Source organism: Mizuhopecten yessoensis, unplaced genomic scaffold (genome assembly GCF_002113885.1).
Source record: "Mizuhopecten yessoensis strain PY_sf001 unplaced genomic scaffold, ASM211388v2 scaffold2411, whole genome shotgun sequence".
Classification (NCBI taxonomy): Eukaryota; Metazoa; Mollusca; class Bivalvia; order Pectinida; family Pectinidae; genus Mizuhopecten; species Mizuhopecten yessoensis.
Window position 1 is genome coordinate 880,847 of NW_018404533.1, and position 17,456 is coordinate 898,302.

The 17,456-nt window shown below is 36.0% G+C and overlaps 1 protein-coding gene across 1 annotated transcript in view; it reads right to left on the reverse strand.

Moving 5' to 3' along the window:
- Positions 1-17,456, reverse strand: part of LOC110445918 — a 76,561-nt gene that overhangs the window by 38,333 nt on the left and 20,772 nt on the right. Inside the window, exons 7-9 of the mRNA XM_021490787.1 lie at positions 1,942-1,983; positions 1,659-1,697; positions 612-653 (exon numbers count right to left, since the gene is read on the reverse strand). Coding sequence (XP_021346462.1) covers positions 612-653; positions 1,659-1,697; positions 1,942-1,983 — 123 coding nt within the window. The remainder of the gene's footprint in view (positions 1-611; positions 654-1,658; positions 1,698-1,941; positions 1,984-17,456) is intronic.

The window sequence follows — 17,456 nt, forward strand, 5'->3', positions numbered from 1 at the left end:
ATATTCAAAACAAAATGCATATTAATGTTACATCATACACACTGAAAAGTTCCACTTTATTCATCAGACTTTATCAAACAGTGATTCGATTTGGAAGAAACTAATCCAAATATATTTCACCGATTACAACTGTCCCGGTTATATTATAATCTGTGATCTTAAAGAAAACGCATAAAACAATACTGTGAAATCAAATTATTATATAAAGTTGGCGGGATGCAAATGTATGCTTGTTTATGTTACTTAAATAACTTAATACATGGCAGCTGTTAACTGTACTTTGTGCCCCTGGTTTGATTTGACGTCAAAAGGCGTGGATTCCAACTGCAAGTTTAGATAAATGATGGGTACATTTGAATATGAACAGAAATGTAATTCCAGTTCATATAGTTATTCATTTATTCATTGTATTTTTGACCACTTGATGCCATTTTGACTGCTGTCAAAATCAAACGAATCATTGCCAGTATGATATCATTCCTAGAATGTACCTTATGATATGCTGTCATATATCTGCAATAGAGGACATACAAAGTTTATTCGATGTTAAATCAAATTCCAAATGTTTTGTTGGCCACGTTAGTGCTCACTTTGTATATCGGAGTACTTACGATTTTCTTGTTCTTGTTCTTGTACCAGTCCTTTGAAAATTTCTGAAAAGTAATATGTCAACAATAAATCCAAGACTAGAACGAAACTACATTGAATATTCAATCTTGAGTGTCCAGGGTGGGGTAATTTAAAATTTGAAACTGTGTCGCAGAGCTGTACTTATTCCAATGGCATGTATATACGCCGTCTTCTTTAACAGAAACATGTCTGCTAGTGCATCTTCCAGTTCCGAACTAGAAAACAGATCTGCGTTTTCCTGAATAAAAAAATAGAACTGGGAACCAGACCAAAAAATGTAAATGAGACGGCAAATAGAAATAACAGTTTTAGGGTTGTTCAAACAAGTTGGCATCACCAGACTAACCAATGGAGCTGATACTTCCACATACTTGACTAAAACTAGGCCCAAGTTTATTATAATATAGACCTAGTTGAAATTTTATTCTTGAATGATTTCCTCTCTTTTCTGCAGTAAACACAAATTCCATTGCAGATAGTCCTGTCTTAATCCAAATAGGAAAGTAGCCCACAGCATGTTTGATGAGAACGAAAACTTCGATATTCTCTTGAATAACATCCGTATTAAACTGAACTACAATCAATAGTCAACATTTTTTTCAATAACCATTTGCTTTTAAATTATAGGTGGTAATGAAATGCAGGCTCCGGACATGAAATCAGAGTGGGAACAATGCCATAATTGTAACTAAATGTTATGAAACAAAGACTACAATGTAAAATGTAATACAGGAATAAAGACCATTGAAAAGTAAGAGAGGAATAAGACCGAGTGTTGCGGAATGCTAAGAGTCTTTTGTTTCAGCGACGACACTCGCCATTATTCCAATAGCAAAATGAAAAATCAGTAACTAGCTACATTTTGTTTCTAAAATGGCCCAATGATCTGTACCGTTGCTATGTGAATTCATAAAATTTCAGTCTGTTTTAAAGTTCTGCTTAATTATACGAAATTCGAAACTTGGAGCAAATGTCATGCTCTAAACACACACAAAAATGAAGTAATTGGCATTGTATAAAAAACTTACCATTTTCTGTCTGTAGCCATATATTTTGGTCCTGCAGCTCTTCGATAAAACAGAGTAATTCAATCAATGATACAATGTAAGACCAATGTTTATTCACATAACACTATTTGATAACAGATTACCTATATAAATATTTAGCATTACAGAAATAATTTGCTTCCATTAAGATATCATTTTCTTAACTAAAGCATATGTTGCTACATAAACAATGCATCGACAGGAGTTAACCGTTAACACGAGAGTATGACATGTTGCTGCTTTTGTTGAATATTAAAAAGTTTACCACGTTGGTTCTGTTGATCCTGATTCAGACCTTGCAGCGTTTCTACAAAATAATGTTGCATTTACCATTAGTCATACACTGCAAGACGTTTTGAAATCATCTGTTTCAGCCGTAATAACAAAATCCATAGATATCACACTACTAGTAACAAATGTGTGATTTACCAAATTTTATGCAAGATTGTCGAATGTTATGTTAAAAAAAATAAGATTTTGTATAAGTTGCGAGAGTTGTGTTCAGCGGGGTAATTACTGATTCGGACGTTTCTCAGCTGTGGTTTTAGAACATTAGATAAAACGTGCGACTGCCGTTTTTAGAACGTGATCTACGACAAGAGGTAGCCAGATCAGTGGAAGTATATTCAGTATATTCAGTTATCCTCCCACCTACCCTATATGCATTTTAAGCACCAGTTCCTCTTCCTGTAACAGGTTTGTGATATTTTTTTATTCTACTGATCAGGATAGTTTGTGGTTTGGAAGATGTGTCGCTGTAGGATATCATTAGACACGTGATGGTTATCGCTATGTTATTGCCTCACTGTCAGAGACAGGGTATATTGGTGTATATGCCTCGTCTCCTGATGCCCAGTATCTGTATATATAATTATGGGACGAGGATCTCAATCGTTTCAAAGCTATGATCCAAGAATTATGTCCCTAGGAGTGAGGCCTGACCCCTGATACAATTTTGAATTAATGGTGCTGGTAATGAGTAATGGGTCGTGGGTCTCGATAATGCTAAAAAGTCTTTTCTTTTGCCCCGCCCCTAAAACCCGGGGATCAGCTCTTCAACTGGTACAATTTTGAATCTTCGACCACCGAAGAATACTCCTTACTCAATATGATTGATATCCTGAGAAGCCGCGTAAATCTTTAAGGCAAGTTGTTTCCCTTTTGACCCACTATTCATCCCCCGGGGTTAACCCCTCTATTAGTACATTTTGAATCTCCATAACCTGAGAATGCTTCGAACCAATTATTGCTGATATACTTTTCTTAGGCCAGGAAAACAAGTCTCTTATAACAATATGTCCACATTATCCCGGTTTTGGCCCCGTTCCTCACCCCTAGAGTGTCCATTTGTACAATTTTTAATTTCAAACATCTGAGAATGCTTCCAACCCATATCAATGTTTGATATCCTTCTCCTCGTTCCGGAGACGAAGTCTCTTAAAGCAATATGGCAAAATTACCCCTTTTGACCCCTCCCCTAAGCCCCCAGGGGAATAGCCTCTCCATTTGTACAATTTAGAATCTCCACCAGCGGGGGGTCGGTTCCATTCAAATTTGGCCAAATTCCAATAAGCGGTTATGAAAAAGAAGTCGTTTTAAAAAAGAAAGTTGACGGACGGAAGACTGACGGACGAAAGACGGACGCCAAGGTACATGTAAGCTAATGAAAAATAGCGATAATTAGAGAGAAATATAAAGACCCCACATAATGCAGTGAGTAAATGAGATTCATTTTAATTGCTTTTGCTACCCCAAGTAGAGGACACAAAAGCAAATCTCCAATTATGCAGGGGATTTCCACATTAAGGAAGCACGGTAGTCCTATATAAGAATGCCGGGCTTGTGACCAAAGGATTGTGGGTTCGAGTCACGTCAAGGCACTGTGTTGTTTCTTTGAGCAAGCTACTTTACTCCGCCTGTTCCAGTCTACTCAGCTGTAAATAAGTTCGTGGTTGGGCTGTGCTAATATTGTTGAATGCTAGCTGTGAGCGCCGAAATGGCAGCAGCGGCTTATGTTCCCCAGTTTGCCGAGACTGATATTGGCTGGTTGCAAAGGCCCTATAGCCACGGATAATAATTTGTGAACTGCTTTGAAACGATCTCCATAATTATATTTATTGAAGATTTAAAAAAACAACAAACTGTGGTTATGTATACATGTAGCAAACACTAGTGAAAACAAGTGCTTTCTTTTATAAAAGTACTGGATAAAGTCTTGAGTGAAATCAGCCCGAAAGAACTCAAAATATAAGTAGCGCATTTTTTAAAACTGATTTTCTATTCATATAGTAACAGTGATAGAGACCTAACCCCCGTGCTTTGAAAGTTATCACAAGCAGAAACTTTCTTTAAGGAAGCACTAGATAAAGTCAGAGTGTAATCAGCACAAGATAAATCAAGATATTTCGCATTAGTGCATTAAACAGATTTTCTATTTATAGTGAGCCATTGACCTTTGACCTGAAAAGTTAAACCAAGCAGGCACTTTCTTCCAGGATGGACTAGATAAAATCTGAGTGTAATCAGTCCAACAGAATTCGAAATACAGTGCACAAACTGGTGTTCTATTTATAGTAAGTGACCCTTGACCTTTAATATCAAAGGCTGAAAAGCTATCCAAAGGCTTCAGCAAACATTTTATTACACTGGATAAAGTCTGAGTGCATACGGCCAAAAGCGCTCCAAATATTGTACATGAAATGTGTTTCTATTTATAGTAACATTAACCTTGATCTTTGACATCGATGACTCACAAGCTACAATTGTTATCCTAAGCAAATACTTTCTAAAGTAACAATGACCTTAACCTTTAACCACCAAAGCACCTAAGCAGGCACTTTCTCCGAGGTAGCACTTGATAAAGCCCGAGTGTAATCATCCCAACAGAATTGGAAATAGTGTGCCTAAACTAATTTTCTATTCATGTTAACAGTGACCTTGACCTTTGACCGCCGGGCCTGAAAAGCTATTCAAAGCAAGCACTTTCTTCAAAAAAGCACTGGATAAAGTCTGAAAGCAATCCAACCAAAATTACTGAAGATATTGTTCAGAAATTAAACAAGAAGCCCAATGGACCTGTATCGCACACTTGCTTCTAATGCAACTTTGAAGCTGATCTAGGTAATTTATGTGGATGCTAAGCTCATTACTGCTTTAATCAAATAAAGCAAATTTGACTCCTGTGACCTTGAATGTAGATCAAGGTAATACATTTGAACAAACTTGGTAGCCCTTCATTCAGGCATGTTACAGGCCCAATATCAGGTTTCTGGGCCTCTCGGTTTTTGAGAAGAAGTTGTTTAAAGATGTTAGCACATTTGACCCCTGTGACCTTAAAATTCGGTCAATGCCATTCATTCGAACACATTTCGTAGCCTCTCATCCAGGCATGCTATAGGCTCAATTTCATAGTCCTCTTAGTTATTGAGAAGATTTTATCACATTTTACATCCTTGACCTTGAAAGGCAGGCAAGATAATTCATTTGAACAAACTTGAATTGGTAGTCCTTTATTCAAGCATGCTACAAGCACAATATCGGGTCTCTGGGCCCCTTGGTTATTGAAAATAAGCTGTTTAAACATTTTATCTCATTTAACCCTTGTGACCTGGAAAAGTCGGGGAAGGTCATTCATTTGAACAAACTTGATAGCCCTTAACCCAAGCACGCTACAGACCCAATATAAGATATCTGGGCCTTTAGGTTATTGAGAAGAATATGTTATAAAGGGAAAAGTTGACGCACGAGGGCCGGACGATGGCCATACGACGGACGCCGCACCAGGGCAAAAGCTCACTAGTCATTGGCAGGGGAGCTAAAAACAGATAGAAGGACAGACAGACGGAAAACCTGATTACTAAAGATGTGCAGGGGTCCTAACAACAAATTGTGTAATTGAATTGGAGAATCCCCCTTTGGGACCCACCCCTCCCCCTAGGTAGCCATAGTATTATGTGAGAGACCCTCTGTTAAACGGCATTCAGCCTTCTTAATTAAGTAATATTCCAGACCATTGGTTTGAAAACATCACCAAACCATACAGAAGGACTTCAAAAGATGAATTATAATAGGTGATTTATGTCCTCGCAACAACCAGGGTCATATGAGGACGGGTGTCAAGGAGACATCTATAGAAGAAAACTACAATTCGAAGGCACATGCATCCACACAATTAAAGGGTGTCAATTTGAAATGCCATGGTCACTATAATAGCCATATGAAAAGCATTATGCTTTCAGTTGCTTGTTAGTTGATTGAGGGAGCTTAACGTCCGCACAACATCTGAGGTCATATGTGGATAGTATCATGAGTGCATGATACCTATTATGTGTGACTGTGTGTTGTCTCCACCAATAAATAGAATTTGACATGAGGATCGAGCTCGAACTGTAATCCATCATTCAAGAAAAAGTCAAGCATCAAGTTACGTATTGATGTGGCAAGTGGTCGCGAAAAAAATACAGTTACTAATAAGAATTTTCTATGGTCAAAGGGCTATAACTCCAGAAAAATAGAACATTGACACTGGATTCTACCTCAAACTGTTATCCATTATACATGTATACTAAGTTACAAATAATACGGAAAACAATTAATTATGATAATTTCCTATGTGCAAAAGGGCCATAACTCCAGTCATAAATGGAATATAAATACATGGTTCAAACTCTGTAATCTATTATGATAAAGCCAAAATTCAAATTGATATGGCAAGCGGTAGCAAAATTAAGTTAAAAAAAAGATAATTTTGAAAATTTCCTATGTGCAAAGGGCCATAACTCCATCAAATAAATGTACTATTAACTGTTCGAACTCAAACTGTAATCCATACTAAGTGGCAAGCGGTAACGAACAAAGTATGGCAAACAGTTAATTATGAGAAATTCCAATGTGCAAAGGGCCATACATGTAACTCCAGCAAAAGAATAACATATTGGCACGTGGTTCGAATTTGATCTGTAATATATTATGAGTAAGCCATATACAAAGTTACAAATTGAAATGGTAAATGGTGGCGAAAAATAGTCTGGAAAACTTAACGTTGACTGCCGCCGCCAACGGCAACGTTTGATGACGGACAGAGTGATCCTTAAGTGTTCGCCATGCTTCTCAGGCGACACGACAAAGCACAGAAAGGCAGAACAGTGAAGAAAGAAAGAAAAGATTTAAAATCCCAAGTGTGTTGCAATTGGGGCAGAAGATCTATTTTGGTCTGTTCAATGTCCCCCAAGTAGTAGACATGAAATAAAATCCCCGATTCTTCAGGGGGCCGACTTTAAGCAACCCCCCCCCCCCCCCACATCCCAAGTACATTGTATGTAAATTATGGTTTGACAGATTTTGACGGATTCGAAGACTCAAGTAGAACGTTGTTTGAATCATAAAATCTTGAAAAAGAAAGTGAAGCGACATAACTCTTCATGCAGACTCCAATTGAAGTAATTTGTGCTGATCTGACAATTCAAGATCTATCTGTACACCAAATTCAAGAAGAATTACACATTAGTATATGTTTCGCATGTCTGAAATTGTCTGCCATTGTCAGTACGGTTAGTTTTAAGCAACACTTCAAAACTAACTAAAATGGATATTTTTTTCCAAAAACAACGGCAAACAAATCTACATTTTAAAGAAAGTGGTAGCTATGGTAGCACCCTATATATGTTATAAACATAAAAAATATTGATACTTTGCAAAACAATAAGCAAGTTTCGCAAAACCATCAATTCTCAAAAACCACCTATACATGACATATTTTATCTAAAAGGAAACTGGGAACTTATTGAAGTAACAAACTATATCCGATATATAACAAAAAGGAATGTGAGGAAATCGTGTGAGGGACACAACTCACAGGAAAATTATCAAAGGGAAGACAATCAATCATTACTGCACAAATACTTAGAGTACATACAGTTAGAATTACGCCCAAGTATCCACTTTTTTGTGGCACGAACAGGACGCACGCTTCCCGAATGGAGACGAGCCGCTATACGACCGCAGGACGAACCCGGTGCGAACGCAAGCCTACCGATAGGACCGGTTTTACCGATTGGACCTAACGCTGCTAGTACAACCGCTTCCCGAACGGAACGAGTTTATCGGCCGCTATCGGCCGATAAACTGCTTACTTATACCTCGCCGCCATCGACCGATAAACTGATCCCTGGCCGATAGCGGCGGATCGAACGAACGAACTATGCAGCCGCTTTCACGGGAAGGAACTAGTAGTAGTCGTCTGGATAACCGAACCACTCAATTACACCTGTACTTACCACCCACAAGATATATTTAAGTCCGTAACTCAACTAATAAAGCCGTGTTATTTGAATAATGTATTAATAATTAAAATGTTTGTCAATGATACGATTTCTACAACATATATTTGTTTGAATAGGCGGTAGTTTAATCTATGTTATAACTGAATGACCACAAATGTATAGGTATACCTAGGCAATTACCACACGATTTAAATTCAAATATATGATTGCTAGCGAATTGTAACCATAATCACGGAATCACGTACTCCGTGCCAATATTCACGGAAGAATTGTCCTACCACATTTTGTATTTTTTAATATCGTAAATATGCCTGATTGTAACATGAAATACCATATTATATTACCAATGAATTAAGGCCAGATTTTGTAAGTGATAATCGTTCTGATGTGTATGTCCAATACATGTCAGGACGGCGTGTTACGAATTTCAATCGTTCAAAAAAAATGTCCCACCTGAGTGAACGCCATTTTGTAGGTCATGGAATTGACTAATCAACAAACCGTACTGATCCGGACCGAACATAGAAAATTGTATTCTTTACGGACCGCCTCTTTTTTGTTAATAAGGCACTTCCATGATCTAGAAAATGGCAATCGCTCAGGTGGGATTTTTTTTTTGAACGATTCCAATTCGAGGACTCTGCTGGCGGAATTCAGCAGCTGTTGGTAATAATAAGAGCATATTTGGATCAATAAATAATCCATGTATCGATGTATGTGAGGTATGTGTTGTGCCATAGTAGTTTTTTGTTGTCAGCATCTCAATTAAATCTCTCCGATACCAAACGGTTTCGGACAATTTTACGTTTTCATAAATATAGTAATTACGTCTATCTGTCAAACTGTCTAAGTCTGATGTCAGAGGCGGCAGAAACTCAGAACAAATAGCATGGTATACAGAACATTGATATTTATCTAAAAAGTTGGTTAAATAGATACAGATACATATAGTTTATAATTCATTAAACCTGGGATAACCCTGTTACATGCGGCTACTGTTATTTTGAAGGTAAAGTTTAGTCACAGGGACCCGGCTACATTTGGTTTGTTATGACCTATCCTGCTGTGTAAAGAGTAATTAATTTCTCTCGAAATAAATGCCACCCTCCTTCCAACAGCACCCGAGAACATATTAAAGCGTCTCAAGTCGCAAGGACGTCTTTTGCCGGTGTATCTAGTTTCTACCATCAAATCGTATAAAATAGATGTATCTCAACCAACGCCCGGGAGAATGATTACTCTGACATATCAGGGTTAAGTCAAAACAAACATTATTGTAACTAATTCGCGGGTCAGTATAGTTTATAGTCTGTTTTTATACGTCTCTGATTGAATTATGAGACTGAAGGACAACGTCTGTTTTACATATCGTTTTAATTTAATTCAAGTATTGGACAGGGAAAGTATAAAGACGACCACTTTGCACGGGTGTGTGTAGCTTCGGGTATATAATAATGAAAAATGAAGATGAGTAACACTTACATACCCTTTTCATTATGCATCGGAAATGTATGGTTGGTGTTTCTATCTGTATGCGTTATGTTTTTTTATATCAAATGAATTCATATGAGCTTTAGATCACTAGTACTGTAAAAATTCCAAAAGTTTGAGGGGGTTGGGTTTGGCGGTATCGATGGCAACACCTCCTTATCTCTAATGAATTCAATTTCCTATACAACGAAAGTATCTGACGAATTACGGCAACGTTTCTTTTAAAATACTTTTCTAACATAATAGTTTTATTTTTCCTTTCTTTTCGCATTTCAAAAGAAAAAAATACAATTTTATACTTAATTTATTTTAAATTTTCATATTTTTTTACTTCTTTCTTTTATTTTTCTAATCCACGATCTTATTTTACTTTAAAATCATAATCTATGTTTTAAGTTGACAAAATGCTTGTAACTTTTGTATGTTAATTGTCACAATGCAAATGCTACCGTGTCAAGTCATTTACCTGGATATGTAACAGAAAAGATCGGTTGTTAGTTATGATGACCATGGCCGCTATCAGGGGTAGCCAATTACCTCAGCGGGGGTGCACCATCCCCCATCGTTACTTCAATATTCGCCCTTGGGCATCTTCATTTCAGTAAAGCCAGACCCCACGCCTTACATCGCCTGTCCTGGATCTTAAATTACGTAAATGATTCAGCTATCGTTTTTTGTCAGCTCGAGTTTCCTCTGGCCTTAACATCAGACTCACCAGACAGACATCTATGTGTCAAAATGTTAGAGCCAGAGGAAACTCGGGCTAATCTGACTAGAGGCGTTTACGTCCCTGATCAGTCACTTATATAGTACTGTTTCTTTGATTGTTGTTAAAAAATAAACATCAGGCGGTTAAAGCAGAGGGGTATAAAAACAATTTATTCGTATTACATACACTGGTTTAGTATATATGTCTTGAAATATATTTTGAAATGGGTTGGGAGGGGCTTTTGTTAATGACGTCCTCTGTGTTGGAGTCCTCACGCCAAAGGTACGAAGCTCGTCTATGTGGCTCCAGAGACGTATATATTACATAATTTACGTCTCTGGTGACCCTAAATGTAAATTAGAGAATCTCGTTGGTATCACCCGGGACTGTGTTTTTTGGTTCCTTCAATGTTTATCGTGTATGTACAATGGTATCATAGTAAAATTAATGCTTAGAATCCTTTGACTATAATTAACAATACAGTAAACCCTCACTCCGACATTAACTCGATATGACATTTCCTGTTGTCTTCAATATTAGTGAGAGACGATAAAGAAAATGACTATTTTGTTTCGTAGACAGAGGTTTTCACAGTATTAGATTCTCTTATAAAAACGTGTTTGCTTCTAATCTCGTTGAAGGAGGCATTTTAATCCAAAATGAAATTTGTCATCCACGTCATATTGAATGGACAAAGTCTGATCACGGACATATATAGCAATCTAATTCCGTGGTCTAACGAACGGGACCTACATTCCGATGTCTTCAAGATTCAATTTCAACACCCGAATACCATACAAAATATCACATCCATACCCGAGGCACGTGTCAACGGTGGGGCTGTTGGTTTGTGTACTGGACACGTCGATTAATCCGATAGACACCGGTTTGTTCCCTTTATGGAATACAACATAACAGATATACTCTACTTTAAAACAAGTATAATCTACACATAAAATATTACATACAATAAATGATGTCCAATCCTTTCCATGACTCCCCACACAACTGCTTATCTGGTGCGGGGTCACCATTCCAGATTTCGATTTTTTTAAAAAATATTTTGACTGAATGCGTTAAGTTAACCAAAAATATTCCTCACGTTCATTGTTTTCTTCCGTTATCGAAAAAAAGTATCTACTAATATTCCTCACGTTCATTGTTTTCTTACGTTATCAATGTCGAATTCGAATGTTACTTCGGTATACTTAGAGACATATAAAGTATATACGTCTCTAATATTCTCTATTTCTTTTTCTATACCTCAGCGGATTTAATCATTGTTATCATATCATGCTTTTAGAAATTTATAAACTGATCAGAAAAAAACATATTTCATTCGAGTAATATATTAATTTATGCAGAAAGTTCAGGTGTTGTATTAATGAATATTGACGAAAAATTCATGAATTTCTTTTCTACAAACGACTCTCTTGGTGTCCTGAGTCTTTTATGGGCCACTGAGATCACACGTACGAAAGCCTATCATGATTCACTGACCTTATTAAATGATCAATTAGTGTATATAACTGACTATCTCTTCAATACATTTTGTCGTGTTCTATTGGCATTTCTTGGATACTTTGCCAAATTAGCTATTTCCTTTTTATTTTTGTTTTCTGTTGAAAACAACTTAATCAATTTGTGCATACTAATGTGTCGGATATAGTAAGGATTGCTAAAGGACCTGCGTAAATGGGCAAAATTTGACATTTTAAAACTTCTATATCATTTCAGACACACACAAAAACACAAAACTCTATTTCTGTTTTCTTATCCTGGTATTTACCAGTTTCTATACCTATAACAAGACTCCAGCGAATTGCCAAGAATAGAAACGTCAATCAAGTCAAGCTTTTTACTTGACAATAAAGCAATATACAAAATGTATTTTGTCAACTACAGTATAACTTGTCTAAACTGGCCCCTGTCTAATCCGGCTTTAATAAGTGTTCCCGGCATATTTCCTATATAAACCGGACCCTGTCCATTCCGAAAACCGGCGTTCCATGTAAAGACATTCTGTTTATTCCGGTCCTTAAATTTCTCTCGGCCGGCTACAACCTAAAGCAAACACATTCTAAACCAAAAAGAGCTATCTAATGTTGGTCGGTCTTCATTTATTATATTATTATTATAAACTGTATATTTTGTACAGATCGTATGCAAAACACTATGGGATGATTTGCTAGCAAAATAATCAGATCAACATTTGAAAAAAAATCAATTGATCTGATAAAATTCTAATTAAAAACACACACACACATCTTATTATTGTTATTATAATAAGAAGAATACCAAAATAAGCAGTCAAGGTTCAATCCATGAATGATTTGACCAAGACTTTTGAAAGAGATATCAGGTGTTATAGTAAAAGGTACTGAATGAATTGCCGGCACTCAACAAGAGAATGAAACTTTCTAATGTCAGCTCAATAGTGTGAATCAAACCTGTTTCATAAAAACATATGGTACAAAGAATTTCCACAACTCCTTAACATATTTTGCTTCTTTATCTCAATAGAGATATTTTATTAATTTTGAACTGTTAAAAAGAAAAAACTCATATCAGCTCATTCACTTTTACAACTCTTATCAGCTCGTTCACTTTTAAAACTCTGATCAGCTCATCAATAACTAACTGCAGTTAGATAAACATGATGAACAATGTGGAATCTCTTTCATTGAATAGACAATTAATTTAATTTTGTAGAATAATTCAACATTTTATTGGTCAAAACAAGCACAACATAAGTTTCAAGAGTTTGGCTAAATATGGCACTAAAGTAATACATGTACATAACAACTGAACATCATCATGGAATTACTCAAAATAAAAAATCACCATATATTTCAAACAGATTTTCAGTACATTTTCAGTAATAATGATATTAGTACACAGGTGATATCAGTTTTTATTATTTTTTTCATTTTAATCCCCATTTTATTCCCGACAAGTGATTGACCAGAAGTGCATCACGTGTCCACCGCTAAAAACCGATATTGCCTTGGAGCGTGTGATTTTTGTTAAAGAACTGGGTGTTTCTACAAAAAGAATTATGACGTGTCTCCAAACGAACACACTGCGTCCTCCGTTAATATATCTTTTCTCAAGTCGATAAATCCAGGTGTCGACCACAATCAAAGGCTATAATTCAATAGTATCTAATGTAGGTTTCCTTTACCATCAAAAAAAAATATGAAATTATGGCTTAGAGCCTGTAATAACTATGCGATATCCTTATGGTATGAAAAAACAAGAGGCCCATGGGCCTTAACGGTCACCTGATATATTTATACAGAGAGTTGATTTTGTTTTTAACATGAACAGAAATATTATTCAAAGTTACAAAAAACAATAAAACCACCTTATTCAATATCTAGCATACATATTTAAGACTAAAAAGTATTTGAAACTAGCACCTCTGATTCTAAACAAGGAAAATGAAGAAATCTTAGCACACTGACTCCTTACGGCCCGGCCCCACCCTACAGCCCTTGGGGGTAGGGCTGGCTCAAAATTTTCCAAGTACCATACTGTCAACTCAAGGTTATAATTACAATCAAGTTGTTCAAAGTATCATTTGCCATTATAAACCATAATACCCACCCCCTTTCCCCGCGGGGTAAACGTGGGACCCTAGAGTCATAAACCTTAATACCCTTCCATCTTTGAAGTGTTTGATTCTACCATATCTGGGTCTTTGAGAAAAAGATTTTTGAAATTTCAGTCAATTCAACCCTTTTTGGCCCCACCCATCAGCCCCGGGGGGTCAGTCAGGGCTGATATGTGCATACTATCAAACTGCTACCTAATACTGATAATGCTTACCTAAATTGAATTACTTCCAATGGAAATTAAACAAATGTTGGTCCAAAATGTGATTTCCCTATATAAACTATTGTAAAGTTTACCCCCTCTCCAGGGGAAAACGTGAGACCCCAGGGCCATGAAATTTACAATTTTGGTAAAGCACCTTAAGATCTATGAAGAGTATTTGATTCTACCATATCTGAGTCTTTGAGAAAAAGAATTTTGAAATTTCAGTCAATTCAACCCTTTTTGGCCCCACCCATCAGCCCCGGGGGGTCAGTCAGGGCTGATACGTGCAAACTATCAAACTGCTACCTAATACTGATAATGCTAACCTAAATTGAATTACTTCCAATGAAAATTAAACAAATGTTGGTCCAAAATGTGATTTCCCTATATAAACTATTGTAAAGTTTACCCCCTCCCCAGGGGGAAACGTGAGACCCCAGGGCCATGAAATTTACAATTTTGGTAAAGCACCTTAAGATCTATGAAGAGTAATTGATTCTACAATATCTAGGTCTTTGAGAAAAAGATTTTTGAAATTTCAGTCAATTCAACCCTTTTTGGCCCCACCCATCAGCCCCGGGGGGTCAGTCAGGGCTGATATGTGCATACTATCAAACTGCTACCTGATACTGATAATGCTAACCTAAATTGAATTACTTCCAATGGAAATTAAACAAATGTTGGTCATAATTGTGATTTCCCTTTATAAACTATAGTAAAGTTTACCCCCTCACATAGGGGGAAACGTGAGATTCCAGGGTCATGAAATTCACAATTTAGTAAAGCACCATAAGACCCTTCCATCTATGAAGAGTATTTGATTCTACCATATCTTGGTATTGAGAAGAAGATTTTTGAAATTTTAGTCAATTTGACCCTTTTTTGCCCCGCCCCTCAGGCCCCTGGGGGCTTTGGACTAAACCGACCACTCTTTTTGTTGACCTTTGTCCATGGAAGGTTCCTGCAAAATTTCATTGAAATTGGTTCAGGGGTTTTGGAGAACAAGTCGAAAATGTAAATTGTTGACGGACGCACGACGGACAAAAGGCTATCGCAATAGGTCACTTGAGACGTTGGCTCAGGTGACCTAAAAATTAGAAAGATTACATATTTTTAAGGAAATTTGAGCCAAAATATTCGATAATAATTTGAATAAAGATATATATATATACTTAAGGAATAGTAAAAAAAATTCTGAAATATCAAAACATGAATGTTTATAACTCAATGAGTCTACCTACTGGTTAAATACATATTTTCCCTAGAGATCTATTCACTTTATTCACAAACAAGAGGCCCAGGGGCCTTGATAGCTCAACTGGAACTTTATTTTGAATTTTTCAAGCTGTTGGAAAAATACATGTTTATCAAAAAGAGTACAAGAAAGTCTTTAAGCTGTTCAATCAGACTATGCATGTTTGGGGTATATTTGGCAGATCTTATTTTTCTACACCTTTTTTCATCTTTGTGAGTCTTTGTTGGAAGACTTGAACATTTTTTTTTTATTTGAACTAAGCTGGTTGTTATAGCCATTTAGTCACTTCTAACACATCATATTGATTTAAACCTTAAACCTACATCACAAAATGTCATGAACTTCAGCCAGCCCTTTTATTATTCAGAAGTCAATTAAATGTTTTAATAAATTTACACATAATATTATATGACCCTGAAATTAACAATTTAACATACACTCTAAAATTGAGTCAAGATCATTCAAGAGCATTTGAATATATTTTAGAACCCTTTATCCCAGCATGTTATTGGCTAAATATCAACAACAAAGATTTACCTGATATTCAGAAATAGTCATTTATGTTAAAGGATTTTACACATTTGACATGTGACCTTGAAGGCAAGTCAATGTCATTCAATTTCTCATACATCACATCCCCTCATTCTAGCATGTTAATTGCTTAATAACACCACCCTAGGCCTCCTGTTTATTGCAACTTGAATATAAGTCAAGGTCATTCATCTCAACATTTTACCACCAAAATATCAACATCCTGGGCCTAATGAATTTCATCTGGAAAGGGTTTTCTGAGGGTATATACTACGCTTTAAACTATCCAGTTACCAGGTATATAATTTTAAATACTGCTAATCGATACAGATATTCCTATCCAAACTCACTTAGCCACTAAAACGACAAATTATAATCAATATTATTCTGGAGTTCAGCAAGGTAACATGTACATGCTAGTTATATAACCTTGAACATATTTTGCTTAATTACTATCACAGCTTAGTGTCCATAAAATAGTTTTCTATTTGCAGGAATTTAGGAGATGTAATTCAATTTTGACTAGATTGACACACTCTGGGATGAGATTCCATGGATCCTTATTTATGCTGTAAATGTCCTCGGACAAGTGACTGTCTTAGAGAGATTATGACTGCTTCCTCTCTGATTTCCTTCACGTCTGGTGCATCTGTTGCTGTAATGTGGCCCCAATTATGATGGCAGACTGGTAACAATTTAAGTTGAGATAGAAACTGAAAATACAAAAATAATATTATGTAAAAATGGCATGGTTGAGGATAAGTTTGCATGATACAGGCATTCATATTGACCGTGAAATTCATAAAAAAATCATATCAAATATAGAAGCAAGTTTAACTTTTCTTGACAATTTCAATTAAATATATATCTCAAATGTAAAAAGATCATTTTGACCTTGCCATTGACTCATGGATTCATCTCATCACTTATTGAAACATTAATATTATCCGAAAGTGATGCTTATAGTTTTTTCCATTAATTCCCTTAAATAATAATGTAAATATAAGACTAATCAAAATTAAAAAGGTTATTCTATGTAAAATTAAATTTGAACATGGAAGGGTCAATTTCATTTTTGGGGGGGTCAATGGCCCATATGGCCCCCTCCAGGATTAGCCTGTGTACTAAATGTTTTGCATGCAATTGTATCTTATCTCAATATTTATGGTTATATACCAAAATTTATAACTCGAAATAAGGGTGGGGGAGAAGGCGAATTGTATCAACCTTATCCCTATCAAATAATTACTAACTTAATTATTATCTAGAGTGTCTAAAATAAGCAAATATTAACTTCTGTTTACAGAAATACATTTTATCACAGTCTTCAATCATGAAGAAATTTACATTTATGATGTACATGTAATGACATGTTTTGGTAAGCATTTATGATCCAAGTCTGACAGGGAATTGTAATATCAGATGAACAGCATCACCATGATCCTTCTAGTATATATACTGAAAGCTGTATGTTCCCCTCTTCCACTTACACTGAGTGTAGAAATATATATTTATTCAATATAGTACTCTGTTCCTTTGAACTTCATATTCAAACAATTGAGAATTATATAAAAGCTTGAGACAAAATTAATTCTTGTATGACAAGTGCATTGATTATGATAAGTTTTTTAAACCTAAGAAATTTAAACCTCTTGTTGGAGGGGGGGGGGGGGGGGGGTCCCCCCCCCATG